Source organism: Panthera onca, chromosome B2 (assembly GCF_046562875.1).
Source record: "Panthera onca isolate mPanOnc1 chromosome B2, mPanOnc1 haplotype 2, whole genome shotgun sequence".
Taxonomy (NCBI): Eukaryota; Metazoa; Chordata; class Mammalia; order Carnivora; family Felidae; genus Panthera; species Panthera onca.
In genome coordinates, this window is record NC_138343.1 from 106327244 (window position 1) to 106345580 (window position 18337).

Consider the following 18337-nt stretch of genomic DNA (forward strand, 5'->3'; position numbering starts at 1 on the left):
AAAAACTTTTTGACAGAGTCAAAAAGAGCCAGAGGAATATATTCCAAATGAAAGAATAAGAAAACCTCAGAAAAAGGCCTTAATGAAACAAAGATAAGTGAGTTCAAAATAGTAGTCATAAAGATTCTCACCAAGGTCAGCAAAACAATGCATGAGCAAAGTAAGAACTTCAACAAATAGAATATATAAGAAAGTACCAAGTAGAAGTCATAGAGCTGAAGAGTAGAATAGCTTAACTAAAAATTTAACAGATGGATTCTACAGCAGACTAAATGAAGCAGAAGAAAGGTCAGTGAACTCAAAGACAGGGCAGACTTCATTCAATCAGAATAGCAACAAGTAGAAGAATGAAGATGGCTTAAGGGACTGAAAGGACAATCCTAAGCAAATCAATATTTGCATTACAGGGTCCCAGCAGGAAGGAAGAAAAAGGGACAGAAACCTTATTTGAAGAAATAATGTCTGAAAACTTCCCTAACCTGGGGAAGGAAAGAGACATCAAGAGCTAAGAAGCCAAGAGAGTTCCAAATATGATGAACCCAATGAGACCCAAAGGGGCACATTATGATTAAATTCAAAACTTAAAGACAAGGAGAGAATCCTAAAAGCAGCAAGAGGAAAACAACTTGTTATATACAAGGGAACCCCTACAAAATTCTCAACAGATATTGAGCAGAAACTGTGTAAGCCAGAGGGTGCAGCAAAATCTATTCAAAGAGTTAAAAGTACTGTCAACCAAAAATAGTTAACCCCACAAAGTTGTCCTTCAGAAATGAGGGAGAAATAAAGAATTTTCCAGGGGCACCTGGGTGGCTGTTGGTCAGTTAAGCTTCCCACTTGGGGTCAGGACATGATCTCATGGTTAATGAGTTTGAATCCTGCATCTATGCTGACAGTAGAGAGTCCGCTTCGGAGCCTCTGATCCCACTTCTCTCCTCCTCTCTCTCTACCCCTCCTTAACTCGCACACACTCTCTTCCTCTCAAAAATAAACCTTAAAAAAAAAAACAAAACTTAAAAAAAAAAAGGAGTTTTCCAGACAAGCAAAAGCTGAAAGAGTTTATCACCACTTGACTAGCCTTACAAGAAATGTTCAAAGGACTTCTTTAGGCTGAAATGAAAGGGTGCTAATTAGTAACAGGAAAACATGTGAACGTATAAATCTCAATGGTAAAAGTAAATATATGGTAAAATTCAAAATAACACTATAAGGGTGGTGGGTTAATCACTTATAAGGGTAGTATGATGGTTAAAACAAAAAAGTAGTAGAAACAACTAACTGTGATAGTTTGTTAATGGATACATAAGATAAAAAAGAAATAGTGGCAACAAAAATATAAAAAGATGGGAGGACTGCATCAAACTAAAAAGCTGCTGCATAGACACACACACACACACACAATGAAAAGGCAATCTAACAAATCAGAGAAAATAACTGCAAATCATATCTGTTAAGTGGTTAATATCCAAAATATACAAAGAACTCATAGAACTTAATTAGCAAACAAAAACAATAAAAAATCTGATAAAACATGAAGTAAAATGAGGGCGTTTGGATAGCTCAGTTGGTTAAGCTTCTGACTCCTGATTTCGGCTCAGATCATTATCACACGGTTTGCTGAGTTCGGGCTCTGCATCAGGCTCTGTGCCGACAGCATGGAGCCACGCTGGGATTCTCTCTTTCCCTCTCTTTCTGCCCCTCCCTTGCTCTTCGTCCTCTCTCTCTCAAAAAAAATTTTTTTTTTAATTTAAAAAATGGGCAGAAATTCTAAATACACATTTTTCAAAGAAAATACACAGATGGCCGACAAGTACATGAAAAAGTGCTTAACATTACTACCTGTCAGAGAAATACAAGTCACAACCACAATGAGATATCGCCTCACATAGTTAGAATGGCCATTATCAAAGACAAGAGATAACAAGCTCTGGTGAGGATGTGGAGAAAAGGGAACCCTTGTGCATTGTTGGTGGGAATGTAAACTCGTGCAACCACTAAGGAAACAAGTATGGAGGTTCCTCAAAATATTAAGAATACAACTGCTATACGATTCAGCAATTCTACTTCTGAAAAACACTAACTCAGAAAGATATCTGCACCCCCATGTTCATTGCAGCATTATTTCTAACAGCCAAGACATGGAAACAAACTATCCACTGATAGATGAATGGATCAAGAATGTGTGATATATACAATCTGGTTTATACAAATGGAATATTAATCCAACAATACAAAACAAGAAAATCTTGTCACCTGCAACAAGGTGGATGGACCCTGAGGGCATTATGGTAAGTGAGGTAAGTCAGACAGAGAAAGGCAAATACCATGTGATCTCACTCACCTATGAAATAAAAAAAAAACAAAAAATCCTCAGAGATAACAGAGAATAAATTAATGGTTGGGGTGGGAAGTGGAATTAGGGAAAGGGGTAAAGAGGTATAAAGTTCCAGTTATAAAATAAGGCCTTGGGGATGTACTGTCCAGCATGATGTCTACAGTTATATTTGAAAATTACTAAGAGAATAGATCTTAAAAGTTCTTATCACAAAAAAAAAAAAAAAAAGTAAACTATGTGGTGATGGACATAAACTAGATTATTGTGATCATTTCACAATATATAAAATAACAAATCATTAGATTGTACGCCTGAAACTAATATGTTACATATCTGAATAAAAAATAAGTTAACAGTTAAAAAAAAAAAGGTATAGAGTTAATGGTAACAGCATAAGATTTTGTAGTAACACAAAACTAGGTTCTGGGTCTACACCCTATGTGCTGTGCAACCATGGATAAGTTATTCAACCTTTCTAGGTTCCAAGTTCATCAGAAAGAATTTCCAAACTTGTAAGGTATTGTGAAAATTATGCAGTGTGTATACAGACATTTTGGGTGCCTGCCTAGTCTCAAATCCCACAAGTCACAAGCGGCCATATTTTAAGAATTCTGCACCTCTCAGGTATAGCTCACTGAATCAAGCAGAGTGAACACTTAACCACACCTGAGAACCTGGGATGCAGAGTCTAGGAGTTCATCTCTTCATGATTGGAAATGAACTACAGAATGTAAGAGGCTGCTATGTGAGCTAAAGAATAAAGGGAGTCTGTGTGCACAGAGAGAAGAGAATGAGACACACTGCAATGAGAGAAGCAACAAAGCCTCTTCTTTCCTGAAGCCTGGTTTTATTCCTTCTGATGGGTTCCACAGTATCGCTACGTTCTTTCTACACAGTGGTTCTGTTTTTGCTTAGGCTAAAGTGAATTGGTTTTTTGCTTAAAACCAAAAGCCTAAATGACTTTCACTTGGTACAAAATATTTATGCAATAATCACTAATTCTTCTTATACTATTAAAAGGAGCCCATTTCTTATAACCAATCATCATGATGTACACTTTAAATATCTTACAACTTTGTCAATCATACTTCAATAAAGCTGGAAAAAATAAGAGCCTATTCCAATTCAGCACTGTGGGTTTAATTTTCTTGTGGGCAAAGGTTTTTGGTCTGCTTTGTTCACTAGTTATCCTCCAGAAGAATGCCTGGCCCACGGTAGAAACTCAGTTAAAGTTATTGAACAAAAAAAAGATGAGAAAATAACTAAAACCCAATTTAGTTTTTAAGTAAAAGGCTATATTCATTCATTCAAAAATAGTGAGTATGCTATACTATACTATACTGTACTAGTGTTCATTTGGATAAGGATTATTCAAAGAGCATAGTGTACCTATTACAAAACTCTTAAATAAATATATCAGAAAACAAAACCAGGCACTTTACTGAATCTCAAGGAGCTAATAATACTACCATATTGCAGAGTGTAATACAGTAAAAATTTCACTTTGGAGGCAAAATTTCCAAATTCTACTTCTAGGCAACTGAACACAAGGTGCGTTCTACAAGGCTAGTTTTCTGACATGCTCCAGTTTAAGATCTTTCATGCCTGGAGAAGACCCTTAAAACAAGTCTTTCCCCTAAGGCTTACATAAGGAAGATATCAAACTAACCTCTTGTGCCTTTCTTCCTTTCTCTTGGGATGCTTCCCTTTGAAGCAGCCAGGAGCAATGCCAAGAGCACAAACTGAGGTCAGACAGTTATTAGAACTGGAGCTGAGACCTTAGGCATATCTCTTTAAATCTTGGCTATATCATATATAACAAGATGCTCTGTCTTACCTTGTAAGCTTACTATTGAGGTTTAGAAATAGTAAATATAATCAGAAGCACAGTTTCTGTGCCATGTAATATCTTCCTCATCAGCATCATCACTGATACCTCTGCACTTATTAGGGGCTCCATTTCTCACTTTAGCCTAATTGTGGAGAAACAATTTTCCTCCTTCCTACATACTAATAAAAAGAATTTTCAGGGGCGCCTGGGTGGCTCAGTCGATTAGTGTCCAACTTGGGGGGTCAGGTCATGATCTCATGGTTTGTGAGTTTGAGCCCTGCACTGGGCTCTGTGCTGACAGCTCAGAGCCTGGAGCCTGCTTCAGATTCTCTCTCTCTCTCTCTCTCTCTCTCTCTCTCTCTCTCAAATAAATAAACATTTAAAAAATTAAGAATTTTCAAAATACTTATAAACTCTAAGATAAAAAAATAAGGAATACACAAACACAATTAAAACTGCTATTTTTAGGTTTTTGTTTATAATAATCCAAGACCATGTATAGCTCAAATTCCTTTAACTATCACCTTACTACCTGATTTAACTTTCAAAAAAATCTGTCTGAGAATTCTGCTTCCTGCATGACAGTATGAGGAGCCCCTCAGACCCACTCCTCAGTGAAAATTATAAAAGAGCACATTTAAAGTTTCTGGAAATGGCCCTAAGAGCACACAGCAAATGAATAAACATATATTCGAGAAAATCTACTGAAAGAACAGCAAAGTCTATAATATTTGAACCAAAACCCACTCCATCTTTATGTTCTCACAGCTCTCAGCGAGATGGAAATTTCACTTCCGACTGGGACAGCCAGTAACACACTGGGCTCTCTGTCCCTAGCTCCCCAGCGGAGAGCTATCTTCCCAGGAGGGGCTGATATCAGCATTTCTCTTCCTGCCCTCTGCTACCTGCACCTGAGGCTAAGTTCCAGACCAGTACAGCCAAAAGGTGGAGACTCCCTTTCTGCCCAGGCTCCTTCACGGACTGAGGCTTTACCTTGGGTACAGCACTGTGGAGAGTACTGGGGACCTGACTGCTCTTGCTTTGGCTTCTGTGGCAGGGGTTCCACACTGGGAAAGGCAAGCCAAGATCTAGAGCTATTGCCCACTCTCCTTCCACCGAGTGTTTACCTTCTGGAGTCACTCAGAAGTTTGACATTGTTCCCACCAGCACTGACCTGGCTCAAAGATTTTGCCTGGGGAGAAGCCAGCCACAGAATAGAGAGCTCTAAATGTCTCTCTAAAGGAACTGAATTCATGTGCAGCCGACTGTGAAGTTCAGGCCTAAGGGCACTCTCAAAAACAGTGAAGGTTGTGGCAAAAGGGAGTTGGGAGGAAACTGTTAGATTCATTGAAGGTACAGGCTAAACTACTGGCTGGTGAGATTCTTCGAGAGAAAAAGACAAAGAAATACCTGGGACAAGCACTCCTGGGAACAGAAAAGAATCTCAAACATTAACCTAAGGAGCTCTTCTTCCAAAGGAACCAGAATACTTTGGTCTGTGAAGCAATTTATACCACAGGGCATCACTGAAAGCAACAGAGCAATCAGCTGGCAGTTAATGTGTGGTCAAGGAAAGAGTCACAAAGGATCACATATTATATTTATATGAGATGTCTAGAACAGGCAAATCTATAAAGATGGGAAGTAGATTAGTGATTGAGATGGATGGGGAGGAAACAGGGTTTAAGGGAGTGACAACTAAAGGGAAGGGGGTTTATGAGGTGATAAAAAGGTTCCAGAATTGACTGCGGTCTTGGTTCCATGTATCTGAGCATACTAAAAATTACTGAATTGTACACTTTAAATGGGTGAATTGCAGACTATGTGAATTCTATCTCAGTAAAGCTGTTATTTAAAAATTGGCACAATATAAAGAAAAAACAACCTGCCAGGTTCCTCTTCGTAAGCTCTTGATCTGCTTTCAGGCTTATAAGCAAGAACTACCAAAACAATTTAAACATGTCAAGAACACACCCAGGTTTCTCAGAACTACTTCTCTCTCTCTTTTTTTCTTTTAAATCTCAGTCTTCCCAGTCAATTCCCACTTTGGGAGCAAGGAGCCCCAGGCCCCCCGCCCCCCTCCCTCCCAAGGACCCTGACCACACTTCCTACTGGCACCAAGTGGAGGATGCTGCCAGGCCAAGGAAGAACTGCCCAGGGAACATGCTAACAGTGCAGATTTCAAGATTCACCCCAGAGATACTGAGTCATCGGGTTCTCAGTGGGGCCCAGAAATCTAAATAATGTGAATGTTCATACAGCTTTGGTGACCACTCATAGCACACAAGCTCGAGAACATTCCTTCTTGATTCAAGTGAGTGGTCTCTCTTCCTGCCTCAGAGCTCCCCACCTTAGACACAAAGAATTTTTCAGAAGTTACAGGCACCTCTTTTATGTTTTTCACATTTTAATTAACAACTATAATGTGCATGTAACAGGCCTGCATGTACATGAAAGACTGTTCTCTTTAGAAGTACAAACATTGGCAAGAAAGCTTATTTTTTTAAAAACTACTTTTCCTTTGATAAAAGACACTGTTTGGTTGCTAGGTTTTTCAAAAATTAGTATTAATTTATGATCAGAATATTTTTAGCTTTTCATGCATTATAAAAGCAATTTCACAAAGGTAAAATGTTTTAAAAATTTAAAAAAAAACTAGGAAGGAAGAACTTCATGTCAGGTCACATCACAAAACTAGGATAACATAAAAACAGGAGGTAAACATCACATAATAATAAAGTGAAAATATTAAACCAATTTATCTATTTAGGTTAAAGGAAAGTTAAATTCTGCTTATAAGACATTCTAAAGGTTTATGATCCATTTTCCCACTGTTTCTACTAAGAAAACCTGCTGGATGAAGGCTTTAAGAGAGACTTGCTAAATATTGGAATAAAATCTTTGGAGGCTGTGAAAACATGTTCTCTTGAAGTGATATAAATAGGACAGGCTGTTACAGTTTTGAGATTGGTGGTTCCAACCATGCCTTTAAAAGTGAACAGTCTTAATGACCTTAAAGCATTATTGTATCTTTTATGTTACAATGTTCATTGATAGCTGTCAACTCAGGTCAATTTAAATGGGAAAACTCTTTCAGTGAAGAAACAATTTCAGTATGTTAGGAAAAACAAGTATATCTAACAAACTTTTTTATTCTGCATGTCCTCTGCGGAAAGCTTATAATAGTTATACAAAAATGATAACAGCTCACTGGAAACAGGATTATTTATGCAGGTGAAACGTGCTTTTAAGGAATAAATAGGAGGGAAGGCAATGCCCAATGAACTAATTCACATTCCGACTGAAGTCACATTTATGGAAATGATGGGGAATGTTCTATTACAAAATATCTTTTTATACTGTACACTGACAGAAGAAAAACTTCTGGTTTTTGAAACCAGTTTATGAAACCAGTTTAGCTATACTGGTTTCATAAATGTAGACAAAAGCATTATTTCTAAAGGATCAATGAATAAACAAGTTAGATGCCTATTAACATCACCTTGATGGGTGAACAAAATAGTAGACAAATCTGTATTTTTACAGCACTAAACTCAGTTTCAAAATCAGGATACTTTTACATAAAGTACTACCTTTCTATATTCAACAACAAATATAATTAAGAGAAGACTGATTTCTCCCCAACATCAGAATCAATAAATCTAAACCAGCTATGTATTTATTTGACTTCTGGTACATAGTGGTAAGCCACAGCTGTATTTTAAATATAGCACTTTCAACTCTGTAACAATGCCTTATTTTTATCTCCTATAAATTGGACAAAAAATGAATATGGCAAGGGATTTCATTTTTCTCTTTTGTCATAAATTTAAACTGTAAGAATAACCTGCTTACACCCAAGGCAATGCAATACTCCAAAAGTCAGCCAAATGGAATTTGAACAAATTTGGTCATCTCAATAGTTTGCAGGGACATAAAGAAGTAGTGAAACATGACATTCTACTAATACTACATTCGTTTTGTCTACTAAACCCTCTAAAATGGAAGAACTTCCTGGCACTGTGGATGAACAAAGAATATGCAAATTGTAATAGCAGTGAAATTTTACAATAAATTTAATATTGTACTGATAGCTTAATGTATAACTCGGGGCACCTGGTGGCTCAGTCAGTTAAGGAACCAACTCTTGATTTCAGCTCAGGTCATGATCCCCTAGTTTGTGGGATCAAGCTCCACACCTGCTTGGGAGTCTCTCTCTCTGCCTCTACCTTGCTTGCACCCTCTCTAAATAAATAAATAAATAAACTCTAAAAAAAAGTTTTTTAAAGTAACTGTATTAATTCATGTTTAAAAAAATGGCTGGAAAGCTCTACTATCACTCACTATAATGTATTTTGTGTTACTTTGCAAATAACATTTTATTTCTAAGATACCTCATTATAAGGTATTTTTTTGTGTTATGCAAAGGAATTTGAAGAAATTAAAAACAGCTATAGCATATAGGAAGGACACCATAATCTATACAGAAGTAAGGCTGGCCATTCCTTATGTAAACAGGTGGGGAAAAGACTAGGCAGTTAAGGGGAAAGATTTTTTTTTAATGTTTATTTATTTTTGAAAGGGGGGTGGGGAGAGGGAGGAAGGGGGAGAGAGAGAGAGAGAGAGAGAGAGACAGACAGACAGACAGACAGACATAGGGTGAGAAGGGGAGGGGCAGACAGAAAGAGACAAAATCCAAAGCAGGGTCCAGGCTCTGAGCTGTCAGCACAGAGCCTGATGTGGGGCTCAAAGTCAGGAATGAACTGCAAGATTGTGACCTGAGAGGAGGTTGGAGGCTTAACTGACTGACCCAGCCAGGTGCCCCAAGACTAGGCAGTTTTAAATAACTAGTAATTAAAGGGAACTGCTCTATTATGTGTATCAACTTGATAATAAGCCCATTAACTATAGTACAAAGCAACAAAAATTCTTCTTCAACTCAAAGTGTTCTCTTTAAGATTCTCTCTGTGGGATGCCTGGGTGGCTCAGTTAAGCTTCCAACCTTGGCTTAATTCATGGTCTCATGGTTCATGAGTTGGAGCCCCACATCGGGCTCTGTGCTGACAGCTTGGAGCCTGGAGCCTGCTTCAGATTCTGTGTTTCCCTCTCTCTGCCCCTCTCTCACTTGTGTTCTCTTGCTCTCAAAAATAAATAAAAGAAAATATTTAAAAAATAATAAAAAAAGATTCTCTCTGTGATTTCCAATGCTAGGGAAACAACTAGTATCAAATTTTTAGAATAAGCAATATTTTTAGATGTTCACAGAGAACACATCTTTTATATTCATCAGAAACCACCAAATAAAAAAACTAACTTTTTTAACTATAAGGGGCCAAAAACTCAAAAGTTTTCATAAGAAACACAAAGCAAAAAATTTTGTCATCATTTTAAGCATATTTGTCATCCTCTATAATTTTCTATTTAAATATCTTGATAAATATAGCTGCCCTCGACAGTTATCAACATTTACTATCTGTCTCTGTTAGCAAACCATATACAAGATCTATAGATCTAGATGGCAACAATGACTTACTCATTGCTTCAAAAAACAAGACAATAGAATTAATGAGTATATTGTCTGGCCCCAAATATTTGGAAATAAATGCATCTCAATAATTTGATTTTCATTCATTAGTTTGAAAAAATAAAGAAATGTTTACTCAAGCATGTTAAGATGAAAGAATAGAATGGCATACAATTACATATTCTTCTACATATTCATTTATATATGGTCATGATATTTAAATGTGACTAAAAGACTTGGTTGATATGTAAAAATAAATTGTATTAAGATGCCACCACAAATAAGTAAAAGGCATATTTCAATTAATATAAATACATCCTGATAATCTGTAATGTGAGAGATAGTATGTGATGAATTAATAAACTCTTACAAGTCTTAGCCACCAAAATTTCAGTGTCAAAGGACCATCTTCACTGTCCTTAATTTGGACGGAGATAACTTTTATTTGACTGATTTCTTAGAAAATGTTACCAAGTGAAATATAAATTCCTTTTATTATGGCCTATAATAAATCAAATAATAATGGCTGAAGGAACCTAACCATTTTGTGATTTGAATGGTTTGTAGAACAACTGAACTTATGTCTACAGGAATACCGATTAAAGAGTATAACCTTGTGAACCAATCCAGCAGGCCCACACACTTGCTGAACTGGCCTACTGTGTGATTAAAATGATAAATCACTTAACATGCGTAAAAGACAAATCATACCATCTATAATTCTGACACTTAAACCATTTATCTTTTTATTCTTTACTTCCATTTTTTTTTAATTTTTTTTTTAATGTTTATTTATTTTTGAGACAGAGAGAGACAGAGCATGAACAGCGGAGGGTCAGAGAGAGAGGGAGACACAGAACCCATGACAGGCCCCAGGCTCTGAGCTGTCAGCACAGAGCCCGACTCGGGGCTTGAACTCACGGACCGCGAGATCATGGCCTGAGCCGAAGTCGGCCGCTTAACCGACCAAGCCACCCAGGCGCTCCTTTACTTCCATTTTTAAGAAGTAAAACAATTAGGAGGTACAAAAAAAAAATAAAATTATTCAGCAAAATTATGTCCAACGGCTTTCCATCATACACAGAATAAAATACAAAGAACATCTAGCCCCAGACTACTTTTCACCATCACCTCTCACCACTCTTCCTCACAAGCACTGCACTACTCCAGACTAGCAGCCTTTTTGCTGGTCATGGAGTACAAAAGACACCTTCAGGCATTGGTGGCTCTCTTTGCCTGAAATGCTCTTCCCTTGGATGTCTTCATCCAGAACTCTGTTCAAATATTACTTCCTCAGGAAAAACTTCATGACCACTGTATCTAATGCAGCACTGTCTATTCATCGTTCTCTACCCTACTTTTTTAACGGCACAAATCATTCCTTGACATTGTATTTCCATTTTGTCCATCTCACCCCACTAGAATAGCCAGGACTTGCTTGTTCACTGATGAATCCCCAGTGCCAAGAACAGTGCCTGACACAGATGTAGGTGCTCAGTAAGTATCTGGCAAATCAATAAAAAAAAAATGAAAATCCATTTAATCCACAAATTTTGGATTGTGTATTATGAATCAGACACTCTAACCTCTAGATATGCAAATGAGCTACGACAGTCTCCCAGGAAACTAAGCAGGAGGTAAAAACACAAATATGTAAACAACATGTTATACTTTGATAATATAGAAGGAATAATACAGAAGGAAGAGAAGTGTTGGCCAGTCACAATAGACTGGAAACAGTCCGTGATCTTTAATAAGTAGATCACTGATGATCGGATCACACATTAACCAATGTGTTCTCAGTAGTAGACTACACTCAATTAAAAGCAGGAAAGGTAAGGAATAAAGAATAATCTTCAAAATATTTTGAATGACTGATTTACCAAAGAGCATTTTCATTCTAAAAAAGTAAAGATTAATATTAAAGAATTTGTAACTTCACTTCAAGTGCTATTAATCTTTTCATATAAATACATATATGCTTTAATATTTTTAGATTATATAGCCACTAAGAGTAAATCAGCATACAGCTAAATTAAAATATGTACAAAACATTCCTTACCTGAATTTCTAAAATCATTCTTTCAATCTCATCTTGTTGGCTGTCTATTATCTAAAACACAGAAAATATTATCAGTGTGAACTAAAAATTTTTCCACTGCTTTTAAAAAGTACCAATATTTAGAAAACAAAGGAAAACACAGGAAATAATGAATTTATTTTTTTAAATCAGGGTATGATTTTCTTTTTTTACAAAATTATTCATACCAAGTATCCTTTAAATAGACATATTATTTGGATCACACATACATAAAACTGCAAAAGTTTTCCTCTACTTCTTGATAAAACTCTATGTAATTTATAAAAATAACTTTGAGACAGATGTCGAACAATTTAGGAAGGAAAAGAAACCCTTTTGTTTTGCTAAAAGGCAATATAATTTCTTCTTAGTTTGGCTTTAACAAAAATTTGAATTATTTAAATTTACTTAAATTGTCATTTTCAGAGAGACTGGCTGGCTCAGTCAGTAGAGTATGTGACTCTTGATCTCAGGGTTGTGAGGTCAAGTCCCACATTGGGTGTGGAGCCTACTTAAAAAAACGTGGGGAGCCTGGGTGGCTCAGTCATTAACTGTCCAACTCTTGATTTTGACTCAGGGTCATGATCTCATGGTTGTGAGATTGAGCCCTGCATCGGGCTCTGCACTGGGCATTGAGCCTCAAGATTCTCTCTTTCCTCCTCTCCCTCTGCCCCTCCCCTGCTCTCACTCTTGCTCTCAAAAAAAACAAAAAACAAAAAACACATTAAATAGGGGCACCTGGGTGGCTCAGTCGATTAGGCATCTTACTCTTTATCTTGGCTACAGGTCATGATCTCACAGTTTGTGAGTTCAAGCCCTGCAATGGGCTCCACACTGACAGCATGGAGCCTGCTTAGGTCTCTCCTTTGCTCTCTGCACCCCGCCCCCCCACCCCACTCATGCACAAATTAAACATTTTAAAAAGTATAAATAAAAGAGTCATTTTCTTTCCAAATAAAAACACTCAAACTAAGTTATTAACAAAAATATAAAGTAGCTATAACTTATATGTCCATACACACATAACCAACATAACACAGATTTCATATTTATTATCAAAGACATCAACTGACCTTACTAGCATTCTCATTTTGCTCTCTCAGGGTATCATTTTCATTTTGAAGCTGTTTTGCATCTAACATGGGAAGGCGAATTCCATCTTCAAGGCATCTTTCTACTTTTTGCTGCAAGCTGTATGTTTTAGAAAGACAATTAAATAAAGAAAACCCACTCTATGTGCTGATTTTGGTAGATGACTTCAACATAAAAGATAGTCCCTTCTTAGGGCCTATAATATTTTTTAACTGAGTGATAATGAAGACCTACAGACTCCATATGAATAAGAATGAGCACCTACATCTCATAGAAGTAAAAAATACAATGGACGCTGGTCATCTTTTTAGAAATGACAGATTTGAGACCAGAATCCAAAGCTGCTTAGTGTGTGACATCCTTAGGCCCTAATGAAGTTCCTTATCCTTATGACCCTAATCTGAGCTCTGCAGTCCAAATCCTGTTCTTTCCTTCCCCTGCAAAAGCAGAATTCCTTGATTAAGATGATTTTGTTTGGGAGCCTAATTATATGGATACATGTCTTTTACCTTCATTCTGAGCTCAGCCAAAGTTTGTTTGTAAGGATAGTTGTTGCCAAAACCAGTAGAATTATTACATTTCTCCTTCATTAATAACAGCAGCAATGTGTTATTCCTCTGCTATTCATGGCAGAGACTTGAATTTACAGAGAGAAAACAACAAAAGGAAGCCCCTCGGGTATATTAAGAGTAAAAGATTGAAAGGGAAAAAAAGATGTTAATCTTGAGAAAAGAAAGAATAAGTCATGTTCTGGTTAAAAGGAATGACACCATTAACAATAATGACCAAAATCAAAACAGAAAGACACATCAGAATAGTTCCACTCTAGCTTTCAATCAGACTTAAGAGTTGCAGAGCACTAAAAGAAACACACTTCTTACAGTTTGGGTTTTGGTATTTTCATTATTTTTTTAAATTTTTTTAATATGAAATTTATTGTCAAATTGGTTTCCATACAACACCCAGTGTTCATCCCAACAGGTGCCCTCCTCAATGCCCATCAACCACCCTCCTCTCCCTCCCACCCCCGTCAACCCTCAGTTTATTCTCAGTTTTTAAGAGTCTCTTATGGTTTGGCTCCCTTTTTTTCCCCTTCCTCTCCCCCAAGGTCTTCTGTTAAGTTTCTCAGGACCCACATAAGAGTGAAAACATATGGTATCTGTCTCTCTCTGTATGACTTATTTCACTTAGCATAACACTCTCCAGTTCCATCCACATGGCTACAAAAGGCCATATTTCATTCTTTCTCATTGCCAAGTAGTATTCCATTGTGTATATAAACCACAATATCTTATCTCTTCATTTTAGCCACTGACTGGCGTAAGGTGATATCTCAGTGTGGTTTTGATTTGTATTTCCCTGATGAGGAGTGACGTTGAGCATCTTTTCATGTGCCTGTTGGCCATCTGGATGTCTTCTTTAGAGAAGTATCTATTCATGTTTTCTGCCCATTTCTTCACCGGGTTATTTGTTTTTTGGGTGTGGGGTTTGGTGAGTTCTTTACAGATTTTGGATACTAGCCCTTATTTTTCTTCTTTCAAGTATTGTGGCTTTCCTGTGCTTTCTCTCTCTTCTAAAAATAAAGAAGTGAAAGAAGTGCCATACCTACATTCTGGGCAAAGAACTGACAGTCCTACCTGGCACAAAAGCACTTCCAATATGTTAATAAATAATGGCACCAGACAAATTTTCATGTATTATGAATGCAGTGCACTGCTTTGTAATATATTGTTACTTGTCATAAAACTATTTGCTTTTTCAGTCTAAAAGTGACAAGTGTATTATTTCTATTTCAGAATGAGCTTTCTCCCTCCAAATCAGTGTCAATACACTGCTTCTATGTAGTTACAACATTCTAAGAAAAATAAATTACATTAAAAACTATTAAGGTCTTTAAAAAAAGGAACCAGCTATGAGAAGGGAACAACTTACTGTGTCATGAAAAAGTACCAAATAAGTCTTTTTTCATGTACACATTCTTGTTTTGTTTATATTATGAAGCATGCTCACTTAGGAAAGTAATAAATCTCTTGAATAGCAAAGGTATCAACTTTATTACTAGGGATCCCACCCACATATCTTACTTACATTTTCACTTCTAATGAAAAATTTTTATCTGATGTTTAAATACCAAGAGTTCTCATATATTAATAAGGTGGGAAACTTAGAGACATTACATAGGCACAGATAAATGTAATGATATAATTCATAGTCACATACATATCTGAAGTTCTTCTGGAAACAAGAACTTCAGTTTATCATATAGCTGAGGAAACTGAAATAACACCCTTACCTCCAAGTTCAAGTGACACCATAGCTATATAAGTACTGAAGAATTTTAGAAGACCTTATTTGGTCTTTTATATCTACTTGAAATTAAAAGAAAATTTCTGTGATGCTAACATCTCTGAAAGTATCAAGGTAAAAAAATGGAACACGGATTCTGAAATGCACTGTACTAAGTCTAATGAAAAAGACTAGGCTCAATTTTGAGAAAATCTAAATATTTGATTTTTAGATATTTGAGAAAATCTAAATAAAAGAGAAGGTATAATATCATATTAAATATATAAAAGCACACAATGGAACAAAACTAATTATATTCAAGTGTTCCTAATTCTATTCATAAAATGGCACAGTTTGAGTTTGTGATCAAAATGCCCTATAAAATCTCTTCTCATTTTCTCTAAGAAGAAAGAAAAAGAACATATGGTTGAAATAGTGGAGGTCAGGAAGCTGTTCTGAGAATAGAGAATAGACTGTAAGATGTGGAGTTATAGGAAGGGAAATTAAAGAGCAAGAAAGCAAAAACCAAGGGAAAAATAAATGTAAAGCTAAAAGTATATGAATTTTAGGGGGCACCTGGGTGGCTCAGTCGGTTAAGTGATGGACTCTTGATTTCAGCTCAGGTCATGATCTCACGATTTGTGAGAACAAGCCCCGCGTGGACTCTGTACCGACCGGGGGGGAGCCTGCCTGGGATTCGCTCTCACTCTCTCTCTGCCTCTCCTCCACTCACTCTCTCACTCAAAATAAATAAATAAACATTAAAAAAAATTGTATGAATTTTTTGACGCAGAGATTAGAAACACTGAAGACCATAATGTCTCAGAATCAGATGTTTTCTGCACTGAAATCTAAGAAAAAGAGTAGACCAGGCATATTAAAGGCTTTGAAAGTAGTAAAGCAATATTAACATGGAATTATCAGATGGATTTTGATTAGAGTTACATGCAATTGGGAAAAGCATGAGGAGTATATTTCTTAAATTTAGTTTTTGTTGCTTTGTTGTCTTATTCTTCCGTATAGTTTTGGCTATTTATATTTGATCATCTATTAAGGTTTAAGTTTTATAAAACAGAGTGCACGTAGTTGCATATATAACGTAGTTCTCTAGGTTTTTTAGCAATCTAGTATTAATTTTCCAGATTAAATATATTAGCTAAATATACTAATAAATGATATTCCCTGTCATTCTAACTATATTAATTTAAAAGAGAAGAGTACCATCAGGCAAGATACATGAGTAAACTTGGAAGATACATGACAAAATAGCCATACCTGTTGTTCTACAGTAAGGGAAAATGGGAGTCAATTATTTCACTTTGATGTATCTCATTAAGGACTGCAGTCTGAGTATTTGCTTCGCTTTGTTTACTTACTTTTTGGCAAAGCCATCAGATTGTGTTAATACTTTCAGTTTCCAATTGTTTTTTTGTTTTTGTTTTTGTTTTGGCGGCGGGGGGTGTTACATTCTCACCATTCTCATCTAAAACTTTTGGCAAGACGTCAGTATGTTGCATTAAAATGTGAAATCATAGCCAAGACAACCTGCTTCAATGACATAATACTTACAGTTCTTAAGAGTTCACCTTTCAATTTGACAATAAATTTCATATTAAAAAAAAATTAAAAAAAATAAATAAAAGTCCCCTACTATGGAAACCATAAAATTTCATATTAAAAAAAATTTCATATTAAAAAAAAAAAGTTCACCTTTAAGATAACAATATAGTAATAGTTACAAATTAATGTATCTTAAGTGAAATGCTTTATGAAAAATATGAGTAACAAAAATAAAAAATTACTAAAGGTTTGTTTACCTCTGAACTGTAGTTACCAACTCCTTTTCTTTCTTCTTCTGGCATATTAGTTGTGCCTCTTTTTCTTGACACTGTTTTTTGATCTCTTCAAGCTTTTTTTCTGCATCCAGCAGAGTCTCTTGCAAATTCTTATTTTTTTCTTCTAGAATCTGAAGCTAAGGAGAAAATTCTTAAAGTTTATAACACATAGAATATTAAATGTGTTTCTGCTAGAAACTGTGTTCTAAATTATTAACAAGCTTGTGATTAAAATCACAGTATATTTTATCTAGAGCACTTAATAATACTTTATTTCTTCCTTTGTGTGTAACAGGAGCTAGGAGAATGAGATTATGGAGAAGAAAAGAATGGGGTCAGAAATTCCTAGAGGACAGAGAGAAAGGTAAATGATCTCAATTTGGGGATACTTTAAAATTTTTATTTTTAATTATGCTAAAATATGCAGAACACAAAATTTACCATCTTAACCATGCTTAAATGTACAATAAATAGTATTATTACATTCACATTGTTGTACAACTAATCACCAGAACTCTTTTCATCTTGCAAAACAAACTATATTCATTAACAACTCCCCTTCCAGCTCTGCCTTCAGTCTCCAGCGACCACACTTTGACTTTATGAACTTGACAACTTTAGGTACCTCATACCATATTTATCTTTTTATGTCTGGCTGATTTCACTTAGCCCAATGGCCTTAGGTTTATCCATGTTTCAGAATTTCATTTTTTTTATAGGTGAATTATATGGATATGCGACATTTTATCCATCAGCGATTGGGTTGCTTCCATCTTTTGGCTGTTGCAAATAATGTTATTATGAACATATGTATGTACAAACATCTGTTTGAGACTCTGCTTTCAATTCCTTTGGGTATATATCCAGAAGAGGAATTGATGGTCATTGTTTAAAGAAGCATATCATATGGTTTTCCACAGTGGCTACACTATTTTACATTCCCATCAACAGTGCACAAGGATTCTAATTTCCTCACATTGTCACCAACACCTGTTACTTTCTTCTTTTCTTTTCTTTTTTTTTTATTAGCCAACCTAATGGTGTAAGGTGGTATGAACATGTGTTTTTACATCTATATTCCTCTCTGTTCCTGCTCATGCCAACTCCTGTGGTACTTCTTTAGTTCCTTCCTGACATTATGCTCTCTTAGTCTTATAGACAGAGAATCCCTTGTAGGCCTAGAGTCTGTAAAATAATGACCCTCCATGGATTAAACCAATGATTCTCAACTGAGAGTGATTTCTCCCCCAAGGTCGTATTTGGAAATTTTTGTAGACATTTTTGGTTTTGGGGAGGCAGGAGGGAAGGAGCAGTGCTACTGGCATCTAGCAGGTAGAGGCCAGAAATGTTGTTA

The 18337-nt window shown here is 36.0% G+C and overlaps 1 protein-coding gene and 1 long non-coding RNA gene across 4 annotated transcripts in view; one reads left to right on the plus strand and one right to left on the minus strand.

The window, feature by feature from the left end:
• The window catches only part of CEP85L (centrosomal protein 85L), a 164592-nt gene that overhangs the window by 12287 nt on the left and 133968 nt on the right, over nucleotides 1-18337 (minus strand). For both annotated transcript variants that reach the window (XM_060616511.3, XM_060616510.3), the window contains 3 exons: nucleotides 16966-17120; nucleotides 12844-12961; nucleotides 11753-11803 (listed from right to left, as the gene is read on the minus strand). In XM_060616511.3, the coding sequence (XP_060472494.1) occupies nucleotides 11753-11803; nucleotides 12844-12961; nucleotides 16966-17120 (324 nt within the window). The remainder of the gene's footprint in view (nucleotides 1-11752; nucleotides 11804-12843; nucleotides 12962-16965; nucleotides 17121-18337) is intronic.
• The window catches only part of LOC132667572 (uncharacterized), a 33255-nt gene that overhangs the window by 8660 nt on the left and 6258 nt on the right, over nucleotides 1-18337 (plus strand). Inside the window, exons 2-3 of one of the 2 annotated variants that reach the window (XR_009605236.3) lie at nucleotides 2117-2297; nucleotides 17279-17347. This is a non-coding gene — a long non-coding RNA (uncharacterized LOC132667572). The remainder of the gene's footprint in view (nucleotides 1-2116; nucleotides 2298-17278; nucleotides 17348-18337) is intronic. The other variant, XR_009605237.3, reaches the window with a different exon arrangement.